Below are 25,905 nucleotides of genomic sequence, written 5' to 3' on the forward strand. Positions count from 1 at the left end.
GCGGGGCCAGGTGTGCCCTTCGGACGCGGAGGAAATGCACGCGGCGGCGCGGTGACGTCAGGCGGCGGCCGGCGGTGACGGCGGGTCCGGGCGGCCATGGCGCACCGGTACCTGCTGCTGGCGCGGGGCGGCGGCTGCCGCCGGGGGCTGCCCGGGGCCCCGCTGCAGCAGCTGCTCGGCGGCAGGGGCCTGCTCGCGGGGACCAGGCCCTGCCTGGCGCAGGTGAGCAGCGAGCCGCCCGGCGGTCGAGGCAGGGCCGCGGTGGCGGTGGCGGGCGGGCCGGGGCGGGGCGGGGAAAGGCGCCCCGCTGCTCGGAGCCGGGCGCGTCTCTGCTGCCCGGCCTTCCCCGGCTCTGCTCAGCCCCTTCGGAGGACGCGGCCGGCCTGCTCGGGCCCGTGGCTGGGCGAGCGGGCGGGCTGGGTGCCGCGCCTCCCGGCCTGGAAGTGGCGGCGGGCGCCGTGCGGGAGAAGCTGCGGGCTCCTTGGGCCGCCGCAGAAGGAAGACGAGGCGACATGGCAGAGCTGCTGCTGCATCCCGCCGGTATTCATAGAGACTTAGAGTGTTAGGAGGTTGAAGGGACCTTGAGGATTTTCTCTTCCCGACTCCGCTGCCATGGACAGGGACACCTGCCACTGCACCAGGTAGCTTAGAAGCCCGTGCAGCCTGGCCTTGAACACTGCATCTGCAGCAACACATTCCAGTGTCTCCACTCTCACAGTAAATAATTTCTTCCTAGTATCTAACTTAATTTCTCCTCTTTGAGTTTGTACCCATTTTTTCCTGTTTTATCACTAGAGTTCCTGATAAAGAGTCCCTCTCTGGCTTCTCTGTAGACCCCCTTCAGGTACTGTGAGCTCTCCATGCAACTTTCCTCCAGTCTGAGCAGCCCCAACTTTCTCAGCTCCTCTTCATAGTGGAGGGTTCGCAGATTCCCACTGGTTTTCCAGGTGCTGTGTCCCACCTGATTCCGAAGTTCTTCCACTGCTTTCTCAGGGTGATGAGTTGTGGGTTTGTGGCTGGGTGAGAGGCTGAAATGTTAAAGATTAGTGGCTGAGCAGTTTGTTTTGGGTGTCAGTGTTCTGGAAAAGAGGAGCCTGGTTGTTTGCATCCTGGGATTGCACAGTGCAGTGATGCCATGAATCTGCGCCTAGAGTTGTGGTACTTACCGGTGAAGCATGATGTCTGTGTGTTCATTCTTAGCAAAATGGCCTTTGCTGTCAGCTGTTACAAGATGTGTGTTACCCTTGTTGACAGCTCTAAAACAGCTCTAACAAAGTGGGGGAATGACAGGCCTGTGGGGCTGCTTGGGAAAAGGGATATGCTTAATTCCTCTCTCTTTCATGGGAATTTTTGTTTTCCTGTAGCATAGAGTGGTGAACAGCCACACCTTTATAGCTGTGAAGGTTATCTCTATGGTGATAATTGTGAGAGGATTACACACAGAAGGATGTTAGTGGCTTTGTTGTCAGCATGAATATGTGGCTTGTTTTTAATGGTGAATTTGGTTTTGTTTGATCAGAGCTGAACATCATTTGAATAATAAATAAAACATTGTCAGCAGTGCTGCTGATCTCTCAGGAAGCTAATTCTTGTTACTTTCAACAAAATTTAATGAGTTCCTATTTGGAATCAGTCCTAGGAAGGGGAGTTTGTATTCATTCCAGCATCTGGCATTGCATGTAGGCAGAAAAATGAGGACCTTTGTTCCATAAAAGCCATTACTTTTTAAAATTGATCTTTTTGTAAGAAAAAGTGAGTAGCTTGGAATCATAGAACCTTAGAAAGGCGTGGGTTGGAAGGGACTTTAAAGATCCTCTAGTTACAGCCCCCCTTGCCATGGGCAGGGACACCTCCCAGCAGACCAGGTTGCTCTGGGCACCATCCAGTCTGACCCTGGATACTTCCAGGCATCCACAACTTCTCTGAGCAGCCTGTTCCAGTCACTCACCACCCTCCAGGAGTAAAGACCTTCTAATTTCTAATCCAAATCTCTACTCTTTCAGTTTAAAAGCACGTCCCCTTGTCCTATCACTATTTGCCCGTGTAGGAAGTAACTTGCATTTAAAGTAGATTTTTGTTGTGTGTTGTCCCCTCTTCCCATTATGTTCTTATGTAATATTTTGGTGGCTGTTAGATAATTAAGACTTTTGGTTTAATTTCGCTTTGATTTGGATCTTGATAATGGGTAAAAATGCAAACTTTCAGCTTTTTAGAATTAACGGATTCTCTATCCTATTTGTATAGCTAAGCAAATGGATTTTCTGTTCCTGCTTTGTGTAGCCTCAGTTTTGTAAACTTTGTAAGTAGTTCTGCTTGTGGTCTTGGGTTTATGTGGCACTCTGGACTAGTAACATTTTATGGGTTATTTAACTCTGAAACTGACCTTTGTGTGTTTTACTTATTTAGAACTTACATTTTTAAAAGTCTTGATTTTTAGGATGATGTCGTAAGGTTTGTCTGAAAGAAAAAAAAACAAACAGATATTTATTTTGGTTGTTTTGGGGCTTTTTTAGGTTGTTTTTTTTTTAACATGCGGTATAATTTTTTGCCTCTGACTGGGAGACACTTGGCAAGAGTTTTCTGGTATACGCTGCATCCAGTCAAACAGTCAAAATGTGCTCTGTTTGCTCTCTCCCTGTTTAGGCAGCGGGTGTGCTGGTATCAGCTAAGCTTGCTGTGATATTCCCATTGCCAGACGAGCCCAGGGACAGGCCCTGTGTCAGGATGATCAGTTTTTGTGCTGATGTTTTAGAGAGTTCTTGAATGCCTCCAGTGAAGGGGACCCTGCAGCCTCTCAGGGCAGCCTGTTCCAGTGCTTAGTCACCCACGCAGTGAAGACGTTCTTCCTCCTGTTCAGGTGGAGCTTCCTGTGCATCCGTTTCTGCCCATTGCCTCTTGTCCTGTTGCTCAGCACCACTGAGAAGAGCCTGGATCAGCCTTCCTGGCACCCTCCCCTCAGATACTTTAAGACAATAATGAGGTCCCCTCTCAGCCATCTCTTCTCAAGGCAGTCAGGTGATGCTGAACGTGCCATGAAGTCACTTTTTCTCACAATGCAGCTTCAAAGCACTCAGCTCTCTGCATATTTACTTGACAGGTGACTGTGTGTGTTCATGGAAATTAGGATCTGTAGAGACAATCCAACAAGAAGCAAGTCCCATTTTTCTGCCCCACAGCTCTGTCTGCTTACCCTTCCCTCTCCTTCACTTAAACTATAAGCTAATTCTGTAGTAAACCTGTGCTAGTCTAGCTGAGCCAGGCAATTAGATTTGGCTTATTTAAACTTTTCTTTTAAACATGAGCAGTTGTTTCATCTTAGTTGGAGTAAAGCTTTCAGAATATTCCAGTCTCTTTGCAAATAAAAAATAATCTGAGTTTGCAGAAGAACTAAGTCCCTAATTGTTGTGTGTTGTAGGGGACCACTGACATAGGAGAAAACCCCACTGTTTCTTTGAGTTTCATCAGTTGCTGCAGCAATCACTCCCTGTCTGTATCTGTGCTATACATGATCTGTGGCAAGCTCTTTTTATTTTATTGCCCACATGGCTGCCTCCCACTTGTCCTAAAACTTCTTCTAGGAGCACAGATGGAATTGTTCATGTTGGAGGTCATAATGTATTGGTCTTAATAGCTGTTCTCTACATTAGCTTCTCTCTAGACAATCTGCACTGCACATGCTTCTGAGAATCAGTGAAACACCTTCTTGTGTTTTCAGTATCAGATTTTATTCAGAGACATGCAGCGGCACAAAACTAATCTTGATCAAGCAGCCCAGAAATTCTCAGTGCACAGCAAAAGCAAGGAATGAGAACAGTTTGGTGTTCTTCTTGGTTCCAGCAGGTGGAACTACAGGGATGCTCGAAATAAGTCTGATGTATTTCATCATTTAATAGGGGGTGGAAGAGGAAGCTCCAGACAGAAGATTTCAGCAGAGTTACAGCATTCAGTTAATGAATGACAGCATGCCAAGGGTAGTTCTAGTGTGCACCCAAGTAATCAAAAGTTCTTTAATATGCGAAAATGGGTTTTGTTTACAGCTACTGTACCTTGACTATAGTACTGAGTTTCCCTTCACAGAAATAGTCTTGGAGGTGTTAGTTCCAGATGGATGTTTGCTGTCTTGCAAGGATACTTGGAGTCATGTTTTCAGGACCTGTTGCTTTTCAGTTAGTGTTTGGTTTTTGCATTTTACTGTTTCTGTGGTTCTTAAGGTAAATAGCTTCCAATCAAAAAGAACAGAAGACTGAGTGCCTTTATGTGATGGAAGGGAGTGGAGGCAGAAGGAAAGTCATTCTGTGGGGAAATCTTGATGTGGATAATATTTTGTTTCTCAGAAGTATTGGAAAAACCTATGAAGGAGATTTTATCTAAAATATATCCTTGAAGAAATCAGATATGATTTCTCTTGAATAAAATTGCAGTTTACACTTTTTTGACGTATTCAGCTCTAGTAGCAAAATTTTGTTAAGAATTAGCAAGTTTAAATATTTAATTTTCCCTCATTGCACTTATAAGATGAATAACAGTAAACAGCCTTAGAACAAGGAGCAATAGGCTTAGGTTTGTTGTGGTTTTATAACTGGATGTTTACCCACATAGGGCTTTAGATCTTCTTTTTGAACTGAGATTCCTTGTCTGTTTTAGTTTCTTAGCTGGATGTAAGCACTGTCTGCCACATCCCTTTCTTTTGGATTCAGGTAGATCTCTCATATTCAGAAGCTACAACTTCTTAACTATTTGAAAAAATGTTGCAGACAAAACATGATTCAGTACTGTGTGGATCATGCTTGTACAGTCACAGTTAATGTTGCACTTTAATGTCATTTGGCTGGTATGATTAGACATGTCCCATGGAAATCAATGTGTATTTAATGTTCATAGCTTGTAGTGTTTTCTGCTTGCTTTTTCTCTTTTAAAAAAGAATGTTTTGTTTGTGTGTAAGATGAAACTCTGTTCTTAACAACAAGAATAAAAATCTCCTTGCTGTAGAAATTACTCATTTGATGACCTTTTCTTTTTCCATTGTTGTTTTACTTTCTGGCACACAGCAGTTACTACAATATCTGTTGTAAAGTATTGTCTGACTAGCTGAAAGGCTCTGCTAGAGAGCTTGAAGATTTTTGTGGCATGTTCTTACTGCTTTATATTTCTTTTTCATTTTTCAGCTCTGTGACCAAGTTACCCCTGGAGTTACTGCTGATAGAAGCACTGTTTTGGCAAGTGTAATCGCTGCTTGCAGAAGGCTTTTCTCTCAACCTCCCAAAGGTGACTGCAACTTTGATTTGTGAAACAAAGCAGACTGCTTACATCCCTTGCTGGGGACTGCACTTACCTGCTCTTTAGTTTTATTGTCTGTGGGGAAGTGAGTTCTTGTACTAACCAGCCGATAATCTCAAGATGGAATATTTGATTTATGGGATTTTCAGGTGCTATTCAAGAATGGTGTTGTTTTCTCAACTTCACACTGTGCAGTGAAGCTTTCTGTTGACGTAAGCTTCTCTGTCTCTGGTTAAAACATAGCTTTACTTCAGGTTATTAAATAGACGTGGTATTCTCTTGTCAACACAGCAGATTTATTTATGGAGACCAGGTCGAGTTTTTCAACAAAAAGACAAGAATGAAGCTGGTTTTGCCAGTCTGTATGTTCCTAGCTTCTTTTCTGGTGTATACATTCAGCTTGTGATGGCTGAAGTGTGATGAAGGAATTGTAAAATAAAAACTAATTGTGAGCTCCTTTCCTTTTTCTCAATAGGATTTGAAAAGTATTTTCCCAATGGGAAGAAATCTAATGGAACTAAAGGTACACCTGGAGAAACAAAAGGTACAAAAAGTTGCTTGAGTTCAGTTCTTTGTGGAATGTGCATTCATTAAATTAGATTTTGGCATAACAATTGTGAGTTTGGGTTTTAGGTCTTTTCTTTATTTTTCAGGGAAGATATATTTGTACCAGATTATTTTGCTTTCATATAATGTATAATAAAACCATATCAATTTGCACTTCTAAACTAATGTTCATCTTCTGGAATATTATTTATTTCTATGCTTCTGTTGGAGTGCTGTCCCTCAGATATAAGTTAACAGACCTCTCTTCTGATCATAACTGTGTCTCTGCCTTTTAATGGACTATATATCTGGTTTTCTATGGAAAAGGCTGGTTTTCACATCATCTAATTATTGCAGACTAGTAAGAACATCTCCTTAATATAACTAATAAAAAGTAATGTGAGATTAGCATAAGATGTAAAAAAATATTTATTTTTTTTTAGAAACAAAGCAAGCTACTTCTAGACAACCCAGTGGAACTAGTAGTGGAGGAGGTGGGAGTGGTGGAAAAAAAGGAGGCAAGAAAGAAGAAACTAACTGGTGGACCAGATTACAGAAGGTTTTGACTTTAAAATATCTTTCTTTATGTCACTATCTTCATGAAATAACCTTGCATGATTTTGGTTTTTAAGGCTATATTGTGGTTGCCCAAATCTTGCTCAAGCCTCCTGTGCCAGGCTTTCATGGCAATTGGCTCTGGATGGCTCCCCACTCAGTGCCTTTCATGAATAACTATTTTGTGCATAACTCCAGAGAAATCTACCTCTGTTCAGGAATGTTAATGAAGTTTAAGCTGTGTGAATGTGATTGCTAGTAGTCAGTGTTCTTAGAGGGGAGCCTCAGACCTTTAAAGGCCTTGTATTTTGTTTGTTTCAGTGGCAATTTGGAGAATTTTCTGACCGCACAATGGTCATTAAATGTAGTTTGTTCTTACATGTTCTGACCTTGATGGAATACTTATGTGAGTTTCCCTTTGAAATTTATTGCCATTTATTGCCAGCTGTAACACAAAGATGATGGCACCTGACAGTACAGAAATATATAAAATATTCCTGTATGTATATAAAGAATGTTTTTGGTGCATGTTTTTCATCCTTCTTATTTTTGTTTTTGTTTTTTTTCCTTCTGTTAATTTTTTCATTTATTTTTTGTTGGTCTTGCATGTATTCCTGGAGACCAAGGATAATTGTTTTAGAATGGAGGCAGAAAGGTCATGTGATTTTTTTTTTCTTTTCTAAAAACAGTAGTTCATGGATCAAAACTCTTCAATTACTGTTTGTGAAACACTTAAAGATTTTCTATTGCTGTAATTCCTCAGTTCTTTGTGAAATTCTTGAAGTATGTTCATACAGCAAAACAGGCTTTTGTTTAACATTCTCTGTGGCAACCTTGAGGGCAGGGAATAGAAGCTACAAAGAAATATTAGAACCTTTTTCCTATGTGCTTACTGTATTACAGACTCTTAATTTTTTTTTTGTCTTTTCCATTTCCTAGGGTGACATTCCATGGGATGTCAGGGAGTTTCGGATGTATGTAGTGGGAAGTTCTTTTTTCTGGACAATGGTTGTATACTACTTCTTCTTCAGGGTCCCTGGGAGAGAAATCACCTGGAAAGACTTTGTCAACAACTACCTTTCTAAAGGATTGGTGAGTGGGGAGGGGAATCAGTGTGAAACATCAGAGTGCTGAAGATGCTCATTGCTGCCTCCCCAGTTAGGCTTGTGTTTGTGTGTCTGTAGAGTGAGAATTGGCTCAGTGTAATTTTCAAGGGAGAAAGGAATTAGCTTTCATTTTAATCAGTTCCTAGATCTCACATTCTGGATGGATGTGTGAAGATTTATGTCATTTCAAGAGAGGAGAGGGAATAGCAACTCAGGACAAAAATTTTGGTTGGATATTTCATGTGGGTGCTGGGGCAATGTAGCCACACTCTCTCTGGGTATGGCTTTACAGTACAGGTAAGCTGACATAATGGCTTAAAGAGACATATCAGCTGCCTTTGGAAGAAGTTTGCTCCTAACCTTAGCACTTGCATGTGCCCATCCCTCTGAAAAGAAAAGGTTTTTCATGTCTAAAATCAGTTCCTTGGGAATCTGAGAAGCAGCAGTGAGAGCAGAAAGGGATGGGTGGGGAATGGAAGAATCTTTTCAAGGACAATATATTGGCATCCCTTCACCAGTCTGACTGTGTTGTAAAGTAGCCTCCTCTCTTTGTTTTCTCCTCTCATTTTGTCTTACCTGGAGCCACTACTGGAGCAATCAATTTTATCATCAATATCCTATCTGTCTGTAGAATTTGGCAGCTTTCCATACTTGGAGTAATAGGTTGGTGATGCCCTGAAGTTCAGGAGATTGTGTCTTGCACAGGCTTTTCCACTTCAGGAGCCATGAGTTCTTTGCTCTGTTCCCTCCCTGCTTGTAGCTTCACTCTACAGGTTAGGAAGGCATTGGTTTGCTTTGTCCTCTAGGTCTCAGACCTAGAGGGATATTTTGTTAACACAAAATTAACCTTCCATTACCTTACTTTGGTAAGCTGCTGAACAGGGTGTCTCTTACCTTTCTTTTCTAACTGATCTCTGCAGAGCTGCTCTGTATGCTTCTGCCTAGACTGTCTTACAATCAGTCCTGTTCTGAATTGGTGGTTTTGTACATCTTGTGAAAAAAACCTATACTGATTAAATTTCTGAGGCAGTAAGACACTTAGCTCTGTAAAAATATCATTTTAGCTGTTACAGTGAACAAAGCCTGAAGCCTCCTTGCGGAAAAGCATTGTCAAAGTAGGCTGTTGCACAAAACTAAGTTTCTTGTGTCTTTGTAAGATGTAGTGTGGATATTCAGACAGGCTAAATGTGTAGCTGTCAAGTGCTGTTGGCTGCCTTAGTGGTGGGGATGAACAAAGCCTGAAGCCTCCTTGCAGAAAAGCATTGTCAAAGTAGACTGTTGCACAAAACCAAGTTTCTTTGTAAGATGTAGTGTGGATACTCAGGCTAAATGTGTAGCTGTCAAGTGCTGTTGGCTGCCTTAGTGGTGGGGAGAAGACAGCACTACTGGAGTCATGTGCTTTTCAAAACTAAGGTGTTCAGGTAGTGTTGTGTGAAATCAGGTTAGTTCTAGACTGACTTCTTAGCTTATGTTTTTCTTCAATTCTACCAGAAATAGCCACGTGTAGTGAGTTCAGTGAACAACCTTACTAACCACTGGGCAGTTCAGGCCCAACTTCTAAAACTAGATTGCTAGTTTTAAATGCTTTAAAAATGTTAAAACCAGTTATTTTATGGAAAGGGGAAGAAAACATGGAAACATTTTTAGCTGACTTCTAAAAAGGCCCTGTCAAATCAAAGAAACTAACCATTGGAGGAAACCTGTAAAAATATACATCTGCTAAACCTGTAGCACAGTTCCTAGGTTTATGTGCTATCTGTTACCCCAGCTAAATACTTTTTTATGTAATTGATGTTATTGTATTTAATATTGTAGCACAGGAAGCCCTTTCTATTAGGGAAAACAGCTGTAAGAGCAAAGTTCAGATTTCCCTCATTTTGGTCAGTTTGGTTTTGGAAGCTGCTCTAAGAGTTTGGAATCATATAACTTACTGGTTTTGGTGTTTGACCACTGAGACAATTAACTACTGTTTAACTATTTTATTGTAACTGATTTTTGCTGATGCATGCATTCAGTTTTTCCTTGAGAAGACCATACAATGTCAGCCTTTCAATCTAAATTGCTATGTGCCAGTATTCCTTTTTTCCTGATTACATACATGATTCCTAATGGCAAACTGTAGACTGTGGAACTGTGCTGATGTACATGATTAATTGTAGTCTCCTAACTGAAAAACAGGAAGATTCACATTTGTAATCTGAAGCTGTGGTAGAAGCACAGTGACTGTACACTCTTCACTCAGGTTTTGTTCTTTTCTCCTCCTACAGGTGGACAGACTTGAAGTGGTGAACAAGCGCTTTGTTAGAGTCATCTTTGTTCCTGGAAAGTCTCCTCATGAATGGGTAAACACTTTTAATACATGTACATGAGATGTTAAAAGCAGCAAAACAGTCTTTTTTTGTAAAGTTTGAGACAAAAACTTGGTCCGTATCATTAATAACTTCTTAATCAAAAACATGTTTTCTTGTTACATTATCCTACATTGTGTGTTTTTCACTTTACTGTATCAGTTGTTTTGCCATCGATACCTTTAAACTATGACAAGTAGTTCCTTTCCGGCACTATGCTCTTTAATACAGATACTTAAACAGGAAGGGCAAGAAATTGCTGAAGGGTCTGTATTTTTAACTGCTGTTTTCCATCTGCTCAAGAAAATCCCAGACTTAAGTCCGCATACTTAGGAATCTTTTCTGTTCCAGACTGCTTTTAGCCAGTTACTTGAGAAAACAAAGATAAGTGTTTGTTTCCAAAGTATTTATTTCGTGGAGCTGCTCTTCTAGTAGCACAGTGAGGAACAGGCTGATGCAGGTGAAAGTTTTCCAAAGAATGATACCCAGTGGCAGAGACCTATTAAAAATAGATAAAATTTTCATAGAAAATTCAAAGAAGCATGAGAAAAGCTCCACCACCTAAGATGAGGTAACCTGATAAATCTTTTCTTCACGGTCTCTGAAAAAAGGTCTGCAGTTCTCTCCTGAGTAAAGTGAAATCTGAAGCAATTACTTAATCAGTGGGTTTCAGGGTTTCAGTGTGGCTTATTTATACACCTACTCTTTAGCCCACATACAGCCAGTTGCCTTTGTTTCCCAATCAGTTAACTGCTCTGTTTTTTTCTTTTTCAATGTTAGGGTAAAGAGGGACAAGTCAGGCAGGTCATGGTGCAAAAGGGGAGATTTTCTTGACCAGATCTCAACACATTTTTAAAGTAATAGCTTTCTTTCTGGTCTGTAATAAATATCATGCTGGTGGGTTTTTTTGGTTTTTTGTTTTTGGGTTATTTTTTGGGGGGGGAGGGGGTTGGAAGTTTTTTTGGGGGTTTTTTGGTTTTTTTGTGAAGACATGACTTTAAACCTAGTGTAAACTGCAGAATTTTTTAAGAAAAGCAAAAACCTTTCTTAGGCCCTTTCTCAGAAGGGCTGAGATGTATTATTCTGACTATATAGCTCCCTTGTGAAGCTCTGTTTATTACTCTTTTCTGTTTTTTTCTGAAGAAAATGGCAGGATTTCCATCTGTTTAAAGTTCTCTAAAACCATTGGGATTTATCTCTCTGCAGAAGCAGTGATAAATACAAGTGTATTTAGGTTGGGAGGCTTCAGATTTGTTGTGTGCCTCTTACACCAGTTAAACACTTGACAAGGCAACTTAAACTTGGTCCAAATCTAACACGTGCCCAAGGAATTACCAGCCTAGAGGAAGCTGGCTTGTAGTGAAGGTGAAATAAGACAGGACACTTGGTCATCTCTGCTTTTTTCTTCACAGTACGTCTGGTTTAATATCGGTAGTGTGGACACCTTTGAACGGAATCTGGAGACTGTGCAGCAAGATCTGGGAATAGAAGTGGAGAACAGATTGCCTGTAGTCTACTCAACAGAGAGTGATGGGTAAGAAGTTGCTTTAAAAAGTCTCTGGTAAAAAAAAAATAGGTTGTGTTTACAGTAGAGAAGTAGGTTTGTAATACGCATACCTTATGTGTCACTAGGTGGCAGTATGATCAGAGTAACAATCAGCTTGGGTTTATTTTTGAGTGTTATGTGTAAGAGAAGCTGTTCAGTACTTTGTCTGTGAAGAAATCCATATCCTCTTACTCTAAATATAGCTTCTTATTATATAAATGTTTTACTGTAACTCCTTTCTTCATTTAAGCCCCTCCTCCCTGTGACTTTTACTAGAACAAGCATTAGCTGGGCACAGCAGCAGAGCTCCAGAGATGACGCTCATGTAAATTTTTGAACAGACAGATTATATCACAAAACCACAGTATATTGGCTGAGATATTCTGAGCATCGATTTTTGGCCAAAAACTAAGCATAAGTCAAATTTTGGGGCCTTGAAAAAAGGCAAGAAATGGGTGATTAAGTAGATCACACTAAGCTGCCTGTTAACTGAAACTGGAAAATGATCATGCTCTAAATTGTTAAGAAAAATAGTACTGATGTTAGATTTACAGCATTGTTGCTTCCCATTAGGGAATAATGGCTCTGATACTAGATTTGTGTTCTTTGTATTAGCCTTATGTAGCTGAATTTTATTGACCTTATTTAGAAGACAGTAAAAGTGCTTCTCTGATGTATTTTTCCAAATGGCTAAGAAGACAAACGTAGTCTTGTAACCCAAGGACTAGTTTCTTTTTGGTTCTAAGTGAGCAGTTTAAAAGTTACTCCTGCTGATGTGTGTCAAATAGGTTTTTTATCATCAGGAAGTTCAACTTTGGGTGTAGTAGCTCATGTGACTAATGAAAATGGCTCATTTACTGCCTCTTTTGTGTTTGCATACTTGGTACTTGGGGGTATTTGTGTTGATTTGGGGGGATGGAGGGGAATGTCTTGGATTTACTGCAGTGTCTGTTACCAAGCTGCTGCTGCCTGTTGGTCTTGGTGGCAACAAGAAGAATGGTGGCCTCAACACTGGGCAGTCCTGCAACTTCAGAGGTTTTTATTTCCCTGTTCTACACACTGCCTGCCTCATTTCTGTTTCTTTATAGTGAAGCATGATCTTAAGGATGGTCTATAAATAAACCTGTTGAGCCCTTATTTAAACAAACCTGGGAAAAGTGACTGTCAGGGCAATGCAGCACTTGTGTGAAAAGGCTGAGGCTTCTCACAATGGACTGGGAGAATTAGATCAGTTCCTATGCCTTCTTCAGCCTTGTACAGACCTTTACTTCCTGAATCCCTCTTTCTGACCACGGCTCTGATCCTTTCCTCCTCAGTATCTGTTCTTCATATAGATATTTATTTATGCATTATTCTGCCCCAGGAATGCCACAGGAAACAGGAGAGAGCAGCTATACATAACCAAAATACTGCTGTTCCTTGTTGGATCAGAATCTACTGAATACCACAGTAGAAGGATAAATCCTTCTTTTCCTCTTTATCCCAGGAATGTGGGTTATCTGTAAAGCCTGGAAATCCTCTGCTTGTTTATGATTTTGCTTCTTCTTTTCTGCATTTTATTTTTGCTGAGTGTGGGTGGAACGTCTTGTGAGCTGTTTGTTGAAGCTGTTTCTTTTCACAGAAAAAACTGTACAGTGCTCAGATACTATGATAAAGAGGACTGTGTTAGGGTTTTGGGCTTTTACAGAGCTGTCCTAGAAAGCTGGAGGACAATGGACAATGAATAATAATTTAAAAAGACTAAAACAACAAAACAGAAACAAAAAATACCCCAAGAAAGCACCCCCTCCCCCCTGCAAATCTGTATCCTTGAAAATAGAAACATCAAAGAAGAAAAAAAATGTAAAAAGCTGAAAGACCTAAGGGAAGAAGAGTGTGTATTTTGGAGGGAGGTTTCTGCTTGAAATAATAGGATACACTGTCTCTATGCTACCTATTGCAACTCACTTTGAGAATATAACCATTTACTTAACAAGTCCTGTAAATTTGCCTTTGGAAAACAAGCTACTTCTGTTTATTAGGTTTATTTGCAGTTTTAAATCTGCAAAACTCAGCAATGTTACTTGATGTGCTTGTTTAAAAACAAGCAAGTATCAGTATAACAACTTGTTCTCAAATTTATTTTGATGCTTTCCCAGTGTGAGCGACCTGCAGAAGTACAAACATTGCAAGTTAATAGAGTACTAGTCCTGATTTGCTTATGATGGAACCAACATCTTATGGGTATTATTTGCAGTAATGGATTTATGTGATGGGTTTCTCTATTTTTGTTTGTTTTTCTCCACAGATCCTTTCTCCTCAGTTTGCTGCCTACAATTCTGATTATTGGTTCATTGCTGTACACATTAAGAAGAGGTCCTGCAGGCTTGGGTCGGGCAGGGCGTGGAATGGGTGGACTTTTCAGTGTTGGTGAAACTACTGCCAAAGTCCTTAAGGATGAAATAGATGTTAAATTCAAAGATGTAGCTGGCTGTGAGGAGGCCAAATTAGAGATAATGGAGTTTGTTAACTTCCTGAAAAATCCCAAACAGTATGAGGATCTGGGAGCAAAAATTCCAAAGGTAAGGGATCAATGACTTTGACTTTATTCTTCTACTAGTCCACAGTATTCTAAACTGTACTAGGATTGTTTACATATGCAATGCTTTCCAACTTCTGTCTTCCAATCAGAAAAAAAATAAAAAAAGTAAGCATGAAGTGTTAGCAGTGTAACTGTGGTGCCAGAAGACTTGCTTTGTGGAATACATTGTCACTTCTGTCTTCCAATCAGAAAAAAAAAATAAAAAAAGTAAGCATTAAGTGTCAGCAGTGTAACTGTGGTGCCAGAAGACTTGTGTTACTTGATGTGCTTGTTTAAAAACAAGCAAGTATCAGTATAACAATTTGTTCTCAAATTTATTTTGATGGTTTCCCAGTGTGAGCGACCTGCAGAAGTACAAACATTGCAAGTTAATAGAGTATTAGTCCTGATTTGCTTATGATGGAACCAACATCTTATGCGTGTTATTTGCAGTAATGGATTTTTGTGATGGGTTTCTCTATTTTTGTTTGTTTTTCTCCACAGATCCTTTCTCCTCAGTTTGCTGCCTACAATTCTGATTATTGGTTCATTGCTGTACACATTAAGAAGAGGTCCTGCAGGCTTGGGTCGGGCAGGGCGTGGAATGGGTGGACTTTTCAGTGTTGGTGAAACTACTGCCAAAGTCCTTAAGGATGAAATAGATGTTAAATTCAAAGATGTAGCTGGCTGTGAGGAGGCCAAATTAGAGATAATGGAGTTTGTTAACTTCCTGAAAAATCCCAAACAGTATGAGGATCTGGGAGCAAAAATTCCAAAGGTAAGGGATCAATGACTTTGACTTTATTCTTCTACTAGTCCACAGTATTCAGAACTGTACTAGGATTGTTTACATATGCAATGCTTTCCAACTTCTGTCTTCCAATCAGAAAAAAAAAATAAAAAAAGTAAGCATTAAGTGTCAGCAGTGTAACTGTGGTGCCAGAAGACTTGCCTTGTGGAATACATTGTCTGTTCACATGAACCAGAAGTGATACACATATAGGTGTAACAGCAATCTTGCAAGTGATTATTACAGAATTGCCTTTTGCCTCTGCTGGCAGGGGAGTCTACCTGGTGACATACCTTTATTTTCTTACTTAATATGTCAGTCAAAGAAAACACTGTTCCTGTAACTCTAAGACAGCATGTTAGTATTGTATCTAATTTGTTTTTCCTTTTACTCCTTTAAAGGAGGGATTAATCTTCAGTTATTTCCTTGCATGATTTTGACTGTGGTGAAAGAAAAGCCAGAGGACTTAATATCATTAACATGCTATTTCATAGGCTTAATATTATGTTTTCTTCATAAGGAAAATTTGCCTGTTTCTCTTGCAGGGGGCAATTCTGACAGGTCCTCCAGGTACTGGGAAAACACTTCTGGCTAAAGCTACAGCTGGAGAAGCCAATGTGCCATTTATCACTGTCAATGGCTCAGAGTTCTTAGAGATGTTTGTTGGTGTGGGTCCAGCACGAGTAAGTCTTTGGCCTTGCTGCTTTCTTCCAGTATTGTCTGTTGAAAAAGCATTGTCAGACTTGGGAGACAAATGGTTTGATAACAGCTGAAGTTTTCTTCTATGCAGATTGCTTACAAGTGATGCCAGATGCACATCTAAACACAAAAATCACCAATGTACCTTTAATAAAAGTTACTAAGCCAGTTCACTAGCTGGTTTCAGGCCATTAAGGATGTGCCTCTTTTCAGGTGCTTCAGAGCACAGAACAGCACTCTTTAAACTCTGAAGTAAATTTACTAGCTGGATCACAAATCTGTAGCTTATTTGACTGCTGCTGTGGAAATGTCTCCTCCTGCTCTGTTCCTGTTTCCTTGAAGAACTTTATTCTCTTTAGGGTTTCAAACTCAAAGTTGTAAAGAGTTGTCTAGGACACACAGATAAGCTTCCGATTGAAATTTGAGTCCAGCAACTGATTTCTGAAGATCAGATGTTTTAAATAACCAAATATACGTCTGAATTTTTTTTTGTGCTTTTCTGCCTTTGACTGTCTTAAGAAAGCTCACTAAAAACATGTGAAGTGGTATAAACAAGTTACTGATGGTATTTTATGGAAATTAAAATTTGCGAAAGTATTAGGTATCCTAAAATAATAGTGATACTCAGACTTCTCTTGTCAATAAATACCTGAAATGTCCCAAAACAAAGTGACTTAACTTTTCTGTACCAGTCTATGAAAGTACTTTTACTATCCAGTGAAATCTGTTGACACAACTTTGGCTGGGAATGGAGGTTTCAACAGAGGTGATAATTTCTGATGCCTGTAGAAAACAATATGGGAGAGTTTTTCCTTCAGATCCTATTAATTTATTTAAATAAGACAGTCGTTCATGATGCTAAATTGATCATTTCTAAATTGAATGTGCTAGAACTAAAACTACTTACACAGGCTTGGTTTCTTTGGTGTTTTTTTAGTGTATATGCTTATGGAAACCTTTAGTTTCTGTAATTCATATATGCTAAAAATAGTTGTGTGGTTCTGGATTTCTCCTTATTCCAGTGAAAAGATAATTCACTTTAGGCATCTGACACTTATCTTGTTCCTTCACTGTACTTTTTAAAAAAAATTTGGTTGACTTTGTGTAGTACAGCCTACTGTCCAAAATTTGCATCTCTTCATGTCTGCTGTATATTTTTTGTCATCAGAGAAGCATTCTGTAATTGCATCACTAATGTATAAAGTAGTAAAGCTCCAAGCTGCATCTAATTCTCACTTAGGTCAAAGTTCTTCCATTAATTTTTCATTTCCTGTTTGCTCCAGTTTGATTCCTCGGTTGTAGATCTGTTAGCTCACTGAACTGGTTTTAATGAGGTCCTTCTGATAGGTTTGCAAGCACAGCAACATTGGAGTGTTGCATCTAAAATTCAAGTCGATTGTGCTGCAACTACCACAGTAGTTGCTTAAAATATGAAAGTCTAAAAAAATTTCAGCTATCTACTCATGTCCTGGATGTTTCTTGCAGACTTCTAGAAGTTAAGTTAACTTCCAAATGAATATTTGGAGGGGAATTGAGTAACTTATGGTTGCCTTGAGAGCTGGCTGAAGGCTTTGGAATGAATGCTGGCTCAGAGCTATGCCCAGTTGTATGGATACTTGGATACTGTTACTGATGTGCCTCTTCCCACCCCTCCCCACCTCCCAACTCAGAAGAGTTACAAACCGGTCTGATACATTCTCTGTTCTTTTGTTAAGGTTAGAGACTTATTTGCTCTGGCTCGTAAAAATGCCCCGTGCATTCTCTTCATTGATGAAATAGATGCAGTAGGGAGGAAGAGAGGAAGGGGCAACTTTGGAGGACAGAGTGAGCAAGAGAACACACTCAATCAGCTTTTAGTAGAAATGGATGGTGAGTATTTAAGGCCTAATACTATGTCATAATAACAAGGATATTGGAAAGAATATACTTGTTCAGACCTGCTAACCAAGATTTGGATTCTAGCTTACATTCAAATTGCCTCTGTTTCCTTGTTTCCTAAAATAAAGCATGGTGACTCACTTTGCTACAGCCTGATGTTTTACTAAAATTTATTCAGAGAAAAAGAACCCTCGTTCTGTGTCTCCTAACTCTTTGTCATAGTTGAATAGGCAGAAAAATTCTTCACAATGAGACCAGTCTGTCTGTAAAAAAAAATACAGCTAGCCATGCTGGTTCTGTGATTTCCTGAGCAGTTAATCTATTATTGTGTTTTAAAGATAAAGCAGGATTTGATATAGCACTTCACAAAGCAGAGCCCAAGGCCATTTTCTTGCTTGTTATGAAAAGCTGGACAATGCAGCAATAAATAGAAATATTTTCAGCTTTAATATCATTTGTTTGAATTTGTGTCAGTTCTTACATGACCCTGTAAAGTGGGCAGTCTTCACTTCTGTTTTGGGGTTTTTTTCACAGAAATTATATTTCACAGCTTTTCTCTATCACTTTTCTTTAACAGGATTCAATACAACCACAAATGTAGTCATTTTGGCAGGTACTAACAGGCCAGATATTTTAGACCCTGCTCTGATGAGACCAGGACGCTTTGACAGGCAGATTTACATTGGTAAGTTCTACCTGGGTGTCTGTACCCTCCTGTGTTTGTGGAACACTGCTGAAGTCACTGCAGCTATTTATACATGTAGCTTGCTTGCACACACTCAATTTGAATATATGTGTGTGTGTGACAAGTAAAACCATATATCTTCTATTTTAAAGGACCCCCAGATATAAAAGGAAGAGCATCCATTTTCAAAGTTCACCTTAGACCTCTGAAATTAGACACTATCTTAAATAAGGACAACCTAGCAAGAAAGCTTGCATCACTAACACCTGGGTTTTCTGGTAAGTGACTCCTAATGCCACTATTATTCTCCATTTGCTATTTATGCTTTAGATATTTGATTTCCCTACTAATTCTGGTTTTCTTGCACCTGATCTTCTGGATGGCAGTTGATTTCATTGCATTTACTGGCACAGCCTGAAATTCTCTTTGCCTGTTAGAGCAAGTAGAAGGTTTCTGAGGGTCTCAGGTTTTGTCAGCTTCAGTCAGGGTGACATGAAGAGGGAGTTTCTTCTGTCTCAGTACAAGCAATTCAAAGGTTTCTGGTTGTTATCACTTGTATGTGTGTTCTTCCGTTGTTTGTCCTTTCCTTTGTTTGTTTCATTCTCGGACACTTCTGGAGAAGACCTGCGTTTTGTGGAGTTTGTGTGCATATTCTGTAGGGGAATTTATGTTTCTGGAAGTAAAAACCAAAAAACAGTGCAGAATTCAACTATTGGTCAATACAGATTTGAAATTAATTAGATTATAAGCCAGTAATGAGAGTCCTCACGTCTATTCTGAATTCAACAGTTGTGAATTCTTCACTGGTTTTTGGTCTGTATAGAACTGGTTTTCTGTGATTTGACTGTCAATGTTTCTGGCAGCTACAGTGATGATGTTTGTTACCTCAATAGCACTACTGCAAACAGTTTTAACAAAAGGTTAACAAAAAGTGGATGGCTTGAAATCAGTAATGTGAAAGGATGTCTTCTAAAGATATGCCAATATCTGAGCTATGCAGAATTCACATTTAAGAAATGAATGCAGCTAAATATATACTAGTTTAAGTATAATCTGTTGAAGACAGAAAAGGAAGGTGGGATGTATCAAACAAGTAATTCACTGGTAAAAACTTTATTTGCTGGCTGTCTACCTGTGAGAAAAATCCTAAAGCCTATAACTATAGTTACAGGTATTTAAATATATCTTAAATAATTAAGCTATTTCAGAGCACATTCACTGAGCTTGAAAATTACAAGTAGAGTTTATAGCAAACTAGATTTAGGTAAGATTATGTTTATGCTAAACTCGGAGAAAAGTGTTGACAAGGATCAGTAATTCTTGCCTTCTCTTTTAGGTGCTGATATTGCTAATGTTTGTAATGAAGCTGCTTTAATTGCTGCAAGGCATCTCTCAGATGCGATAAACCAAAAGCATTTTGAGCAAGCAATTGAAAGAGTTATTGGAGGTAGGTGAATAGCACCAGTTGTTTCTCAAAAATTGTAATAGACAACTTCATTTTTTAAATGTGTAGGAATCCATGCTTTTGAATCTTTGTCCTGCTCTTCAAGGTTGTTTTCTTTATCTCCTAAACACAGATTTAGAAAAGAAGTATCTTGTCTGTATTGCTGACATCTGTAATAGAGGAAGGGGTACAAAGAGAAATTTCATCAGGACATGTCTCTAATTTCTTCTTCAAAACAGCAAGAAGAAAAACTGTTTGGATTTAGGGATGCTTTTAACTGCTGCTAGCCTGAAATCGTCTAGCATTTTTTAAGTTCAAATGTTTTATTTAAATATTTGAGTATTCTTAAGAACTTCCATTGAAACTAGAAAGTCTAAGGAAGGACGAGGTTACATTGAAAGCTGAAAGATGTGAATTTCTAAAAGTTGCAGGTTTTGGTGGGGGTGTTTAAACTTTTTCAATAGATCACATGTATGGCCTTCGCAAATGAGGTAAAGGATTTCAGAGGAGAAAGTTGTGTCTGAAACTATTAATCAAATTTATTTTACAAAGGTTTGGAAAAGAAAACTCAAGTACTCCAGCCAGAGGAGAAAAAGACAGTAGCATATCACGAGGCAGGGCATGCAGTTGCAGGGTGGTTTTTGGAACATGCTGACCCCCTGTTAAAGGTAAGAAGGATAAATTGAACTTTTAATTTTAACAGTAGCATGGACACCATCTTTTTCTTTGTGGTTTCCCCCCCCCCAATGTTAAGAAGATACTAAAATTTATTAAAAGGCAGTGTAAATGTGTCAGTTTTAGAGTACATTTTGGTTCATTTCTTGAAACTTTCTTGACTGTTTTCTGACTTAGCTGTTATATAGTTTGTAGTATAAATGTCCTTTGAAAGTGAGAGAACTGCTCTTTTCATGAGTCTGCTGGCCTTGACTACTGCTTTTTCTCTGAGGCTTTCAGTATTGATCAGTGATTTAAATTACTCTTACTAGGTTACTTCAGGAATACAGAAAGCTAAATTGTAGTTTCAGTTTGCTTTCTTGCGGGTTCACAGCTTGACAAGTTGAACGTAGAGGAAAAAGCACCCCAATCTCCCAAACTTGCTTTAACATTCATAGGTTTGCATAGCTGTGTTTTTAATCTCATCTCAGGCTCAAAAATGTTGTACGATTTACTTCTGGAGGAAAGATCATTAGTAAATGTGGAAATTTATTAAACTGTTCAGAGTGCTAAAGGTGGAAAAATGCTATATCTGTTACAGAGTATGTAATGCCCAATACATAACATTCAAGGAATTGCCGATTTTAATTAAAATGGTCTTTCTAAAATATGATACAGTTTTTAGAGAAGATATGACAGTGGTCTTACCTTTCTTTTCCAGATATTCTAGTAGTTGTTATCCCATTTTAGAGCTAGCCAGGGCTTTTAAGGATAAAAAAATGGGGGCAAAACTGTAAACGGAAGTAATGTCTGAATTAAACCTCAAGGGTGAGTATGGTGTAGGTTGTGGTATTAAAAAGTAAGTCAAACTGAAGAATGCTTTATGGTTTTTAACGCTGTTTAATTGTAGCATGTTGCTTTTGTTTGTAGGTATCTATTATTCCACGTGGCAAAGGACTGGGTTACGCTCAGTATTTGCCCAAAGAACAGTATCTTTATACCAAAGAGCAGCTACTGGACAGAATGTGCATGACTCTGGGAGGACGTGTGTCTGAGCAAATCTTCTTTGGAAGAATTACAACTGGTGCCCAAGATGACTTGAAGAAGGTGACCCAGAGTGCATATGCTCAGGTATGGGCTTCAGTGAGACTTCTGATTTTCCTTTACTGTTTTCTTCATCTTCCTAACTCCTGTTTTGCTATGATGTGATTTCATCAGGTGCATCCCTGAGCAGCCTTGTTTCAGAAAACACTCTATGAATAAGCATCATGGTGTTATTTAGAGATGCTGATGACTGAAATATTTTATTTCAGTCTCACAGTAGCAGTCTGTGCATTAGGCTTCAATTACTGCCCTACATCTGCCCACAGGAACACACACATTGCAGCTGGATCCCATTGGATTCAATTACATGTGGGAGTTGTTATACTTACTTTAAAATGGAATTTAGTGTTCAGATTTGATCATATCATCCTACATTTACAATTGCCCGGTGTGAAGATTCAGTTTGGATTCCTACTTGAAATCCAGACAGCCTTGTTTGAAAGCACTATTTGATGTCAGTTAAGGCTGTGGAAATTAAGACATTGGTTTGTGTTTGTGTCATATTAACTAATGTAGATGAGTAATTTAAAATCTTATCAATGCAATGACTCACCTAAGTGTAGCTGTGGGCTACACACAGGTGTGTTACTACATTTCCTGTATCAGGACAAAGGGGGTCATCTTATAAAATACTCACAAGGTGCTAGAGACATTGTGGAGTACACTTATCTTCCCCTGCACACTTATCCCCAAACCCCACCTACTTCCTGGTCTCAGGCATGCTTCTTAATGCCTTAGCTCTGGAAGGCAATGTGTAATGATTTCCTGTTAATTCTATGAGATCTTCAGTGGCTCTTGTTCAATTTTAAATTTATAAAATAAGTCTACTTACAGACTTCTGTACGTGTCAACCAAAAAAAGTATCAAACGTTTCTTAAGGAAGCAAGTTAGGGTGCTTGGTTCTAATGGTGAGATCTCTTTGAATTCTGAATATTCATTGTCATACCTATGTAGATCTTGCTATACTGAGAAGTGCTGCTTTAGTAACCATCAAATTGATAGTAGCCATGGAGTGAATAAATAAATAGCAGTTTGAACTTGCTTCTGCCTCTCCTGGAGCAAAATGCAACTTAAAACATCCACATTTGGCAACCGGACAAGTCAGTATTCAGTACTGAGATGTCAACCAAAAAAAAGTATAAAACGTTTCTTAAGGAAGCAGTTTAAGATGCTTGGCTCTAATGGTGAGATCTCTTTGAATTCTGAATATTCATTGTCATACCTATGTGGATCTTGCTATACTGAGAAGTGCTGCTTTAGTAACCATCAAATTGATAGTAGCCATGGAGTGAATAAATAAATAGCAGTTTGAACTTGCTTCTGCCTCTCCTGGAGCAAAATGCAACTTAAAACATCCACATTTGGCAACCGGACAAGTCAGTATTCAGTACTGAGTGAAGCAAGATAAGAATTGTTTGACATTTGTAGAGGAGTGTCTTGGGATGAGGGATAGCAGATGATTTTTGGACTTGATAGAAAAAACTTTCAAGATCCTCTACTTTAGTACTTAAGTCAGCTTATCTTTATGGGTGAGTAGAATATGCTAGACTTCAGAAGTATTTTGAATTGGCCAAACACTTCTATTTCTGGTAAAGAAGGGTTTTATTGCTTAAGGAAGGCTGAGGTGTTCTTTGTGTAATATCTCAGAATTTAAACAGCAGATGCATACCACTAGCAACCACTTTAAAATGGTGTTACTTGTGTCCTTCACTTTAATCAGTAAAAAGAAATAAGTGAAAGTCAATGCACATGTTAACTTCAGTAGACTTGAGTTTTCAGGGAAGGGTTGATGTTACAGGAAAAGATTAGGTTATAGCAAAAGGACTTCCTTTCCTTTTTGTTGGCCATATTTTACAGCAACATACCCTAAATTCTTTCTGTCTCTCCTTTTGTTTACTTGATTTTATTTTTTTTTTATTTCAGATTGTTCAGTTTGGTATGAATGAAAAAGTGGGGCAGATTTCCTTTGATCTCCCTCGTCAAGGAGACATGGTCTTAGAGAAGCCTTACAGTGAGGCAACTGCCAGGTTGATAGACGAAGAAGTGCGGTCACTAATTAACATTGCCTATGAAAGGACATTAAATCTCCTGACTGAGAAGAAAGCAGAAGTGGAGAAGGTGAGCATTACAGTGTTTTTAGCCACTAAGTTCCAGCTGGTAAGCCACAATTGAATTGAACGGAATTAGATTTAAAATAGGGGCTATATAAGTATATGAGGAAGTTTGCTCAAAACCCATTTGATGTAATCTTGAATCTCTCACAATACTTAAGAGAAACCTCCTTTTGTGTTGGTACACCCCTGAGCAGCTCACAAACATGATTTAACATCTCTCCGTGCTTATATGGTCAATATTCATTTGGAAAGTTGGAGGGAAGAGTCTGCCTGCTAACATAGGGTTTAGTAGATGTGATAGGCAAACTTAAAAACCCAAAGATTAAATACCAGTTCCCAGTTTTTTGAGATAAAGAAGCTCTTGGAAGAAGGGATGGTAAGCAGGAAAGTTCATATGACTTCTTTCTCTGAATTCCTTTTGAGCGTTAATAAAAGTATCTTTGTTGTCTTCTGTTCTGTCCCTTGGCTGCTTGTGATCTGCCTCACTGCAGCCAAGATTCAGCTTGTGTATATTCTCTTTCTTCATGCCACAAAACCTGATACAGCAAAAGGATCATTTTCTAGGCTAGGCATCCAATAGGCTTGCTGACAAGGAGACAAGTTTGTATGGGCTCCATAAATCCTGTTGTAGCAGGTCAGCCTCCCAAAAGAGATCACTGAATGTGGTTTGTGCTGAACAATGAGCTCACTGACCCAAGGCTGCAAACTGCCCTGGTGCAGTGTTCACACATTGGTATTTTATTGCTCTTGCCCAGCTGAATCATCCCCACTGACTGGAAGGGAACACTTGTTTTCCTCTGCCAATCTGCCACTTGCATCAGGAGCCTTTTGGCAGAAGCAAAAAGCTGCTGTTCTGAAGCAACAATAAAAGCATCCCACAGTGAGGGCACTTTGCTTAATCTTAAAAGCAGGATTAAAAATAAAATTGTATTTGTCCTCCCTAAAAATGCTCAACAGGGAGAAAAATCTTGTATCTGGTGAACTCTGAACATCATGTTTTTTCTATCAAAATTAATCAATGCCAAACTAACTGCCTTAACAAACTCTTCCAAGTAGGACAGCCATCTTAGGTATTTGATCTGTATGACATAACTTGTTGTGCTGTTCCAGGTTGCCCTGCGGCTGCTGGAGAAGGAAGTGCTTGATAAAAGTGACATGCTAGACTTGCTTGGCCCAAGACCATTTGCAGAAAAGTCTACTTACGAAGAATTTGTGGAAGGTACAGGAAGTTTGGATGAGGATACTTCACTACCAGAAGGCCTTAAAGACTGGAACAAAGAGCGTGAAAAAGAAAAAGAGGAGACAACAGATGAACAGGTCGCTAGGCAGATCAGAGGAGGGTTGCCATTTTAACTGTGAAGCGTGTGCCCATGGTGACTTGCACTCTGGAAGAGAAACAAACTCACCTAGTTTGTACTTCAAAACAAGAAATATTTATTCAACCAAACTGTATTAGGGATGGGTGGAAGAGTGATCTCTTGGGATGAGATAAGGATGTTCTGCTTCCGATGTACATGTGTGAGATCATCTGTTCACTGGTAAAAGGTGATCATCTTTTGTTTGCCAGCTGGAGAAGCATATGAGGAATTGGAGCTGCAGTGGAATGCCAGAACTGAGCCTCTCAAGCTTGGGAACAGTTCAGATTCATGCACTGGTTTTTGGGTTTTTTTCAAACGTCTCTAAGCTTAAAAAAAATCAAAGGGTTTTTTGATTATTTGTCTAAACTGTACCTGTATGTGACCTGTTTCCAAAAAGAAAAAGAATCATACAAAGTGCATTGTCAAATGTGGAAGTCTGGTTGTACAAAGTACTAGCTTTGCAAAACTATCAGCTCTTTCATCTGGCCCTTTCCCCTTCACCTCATTTTGATTTTAGAGTTTGTCTACAGAGAACTGCCATGTAAGTTGACAGTGAAACTGAACACTGGCTTAAATATCTTAACATGTACTCATGGTTCAGTGTCTTAAATTAAGTCTGAAACTGTTTGGCTCCTGCAGTTTTACCAGTCAGTTTTTTACAGAGTTCTGTAAACTATTGAACATATGAATGTGATGTGTAAATACAGTTTGAGTCAATAAAAACAGTACTTTTCTGAACAAAGCTGTCCCTTTTTTTTTGCCTTTTTTTTGCTGGTTTCTGGGTATAGAATTCACAACAATGCAAAATTCTGTTAATATAGGGTAAAATGGTTGTGTTCACAAATACAAGCAGCAACCAAAGCCAAAGGTGATAAAGCAGATTGTCATCACACTCATTTGCTTAACAAAAGCTATGGGGATTTTTCCCCTGCTTAGTTGAATACAGTTGTTTTGGTAATCTGCTACTCGTCTGCTGCATGCTAATGATGCATTAGTTGGAGAATTCAGCTGTTCAAAAATTAATGGCCTTTCTCCACATCCCAGCAGAAGACAGGGAAGCATGGGTGCAGTGGTGGTTAAGGGGAAGAAAGAAAATGAACCAATCTCCTGTGCTGGACCAAAAATCCTTTAAGGGTAATGAGTCAGAGGGCAGGTTAAAAGGATAACTAGTGACTGATTCCATCTGTATGTTGCAACATACTGGAAACTAGTAGGATGACAAAGGAAAAAGTTCATCTGAA

General features: G+C 39.3%; 1 protein-coding gene across 1 annotated transcript; it reads left to right on the forward strand.

Moving 5' to 3' along the window:
* AFG3L2 (AFG3 like matrix AAA peptidase subunit 2) lies at window positions 1-25,406 on the forward strand. Its single transcript, XM_039706044.1, has 17 exons — window positions 1-222; window positions 5,166-5,265; window positions 5,753-5,821; window positions 6,267-6,382; window positions 7,318-7,470; window positions 9,752-9,826; window positions 11,245-11,366; window positions 13,666-13,939; window positions 15,274-15,411; window positions 17,143-17,296; window positions 17,883-17,990; window positions 18,143-18,268; window positions 19,327-19,437; window positions 19,987-20,102; window positions 21,019-21,219; window positions 23,116-23,310; window positions 24,417-25,406. The coding sequence occupies exons 1-17, from the start codon at window positions 97-99 to the stop codon at window positions 24,657-24,659; spliced, it is 2,427 nt and encodes an 808-aa protein (XP_039561978.1). The 5' UTR covers window positions 1-96; the 3' UTR covers window positions 24,660-25,406.
* The last annotated feature ends 499 nt before the right edge of the window (window positions 25,407-25,905 follow it).

This window comes from Passer montanus, unplaced genomic scaffold, assembly GCF_014805655.1.
Source record: "Passer montanus isolate IOZ18808 unplaced genomic scaffold, ASM1480565v1 scaffold19, whole genome shotgun sequence".
Taxonomy (NCBI): Eukaryota; Metazoa; Chordata; class Aves; order Passeriformes; family Passeridae; genus Passer; species Passer montanus.

Bases quoted from the DNA above. Each gene is read 5' to 3' on its own strand.
- AFG3L2 (XM_039706044.1), top strand. From the start codon at position 97: ATGGCGCACCGGTACCTGCTGCTGGCGCGGGGCGGCGGCTGCCGCCGG. The intron at 5,822-6,266 runs GTACAAAAAGTT...ATTTTTTTTTAG, and splicing joins TACACCTGGAGAAACAAAAG to AAACAAAGCAAGCTACTTCT. The intron at 23,311-24,416 runs GTGAGCATTACA...GTGCTGTTCCAG, and splicing joins AGAAAGCAGAAGTGGAGAAG to GTTGCCCTGCGGCTGCTGGA.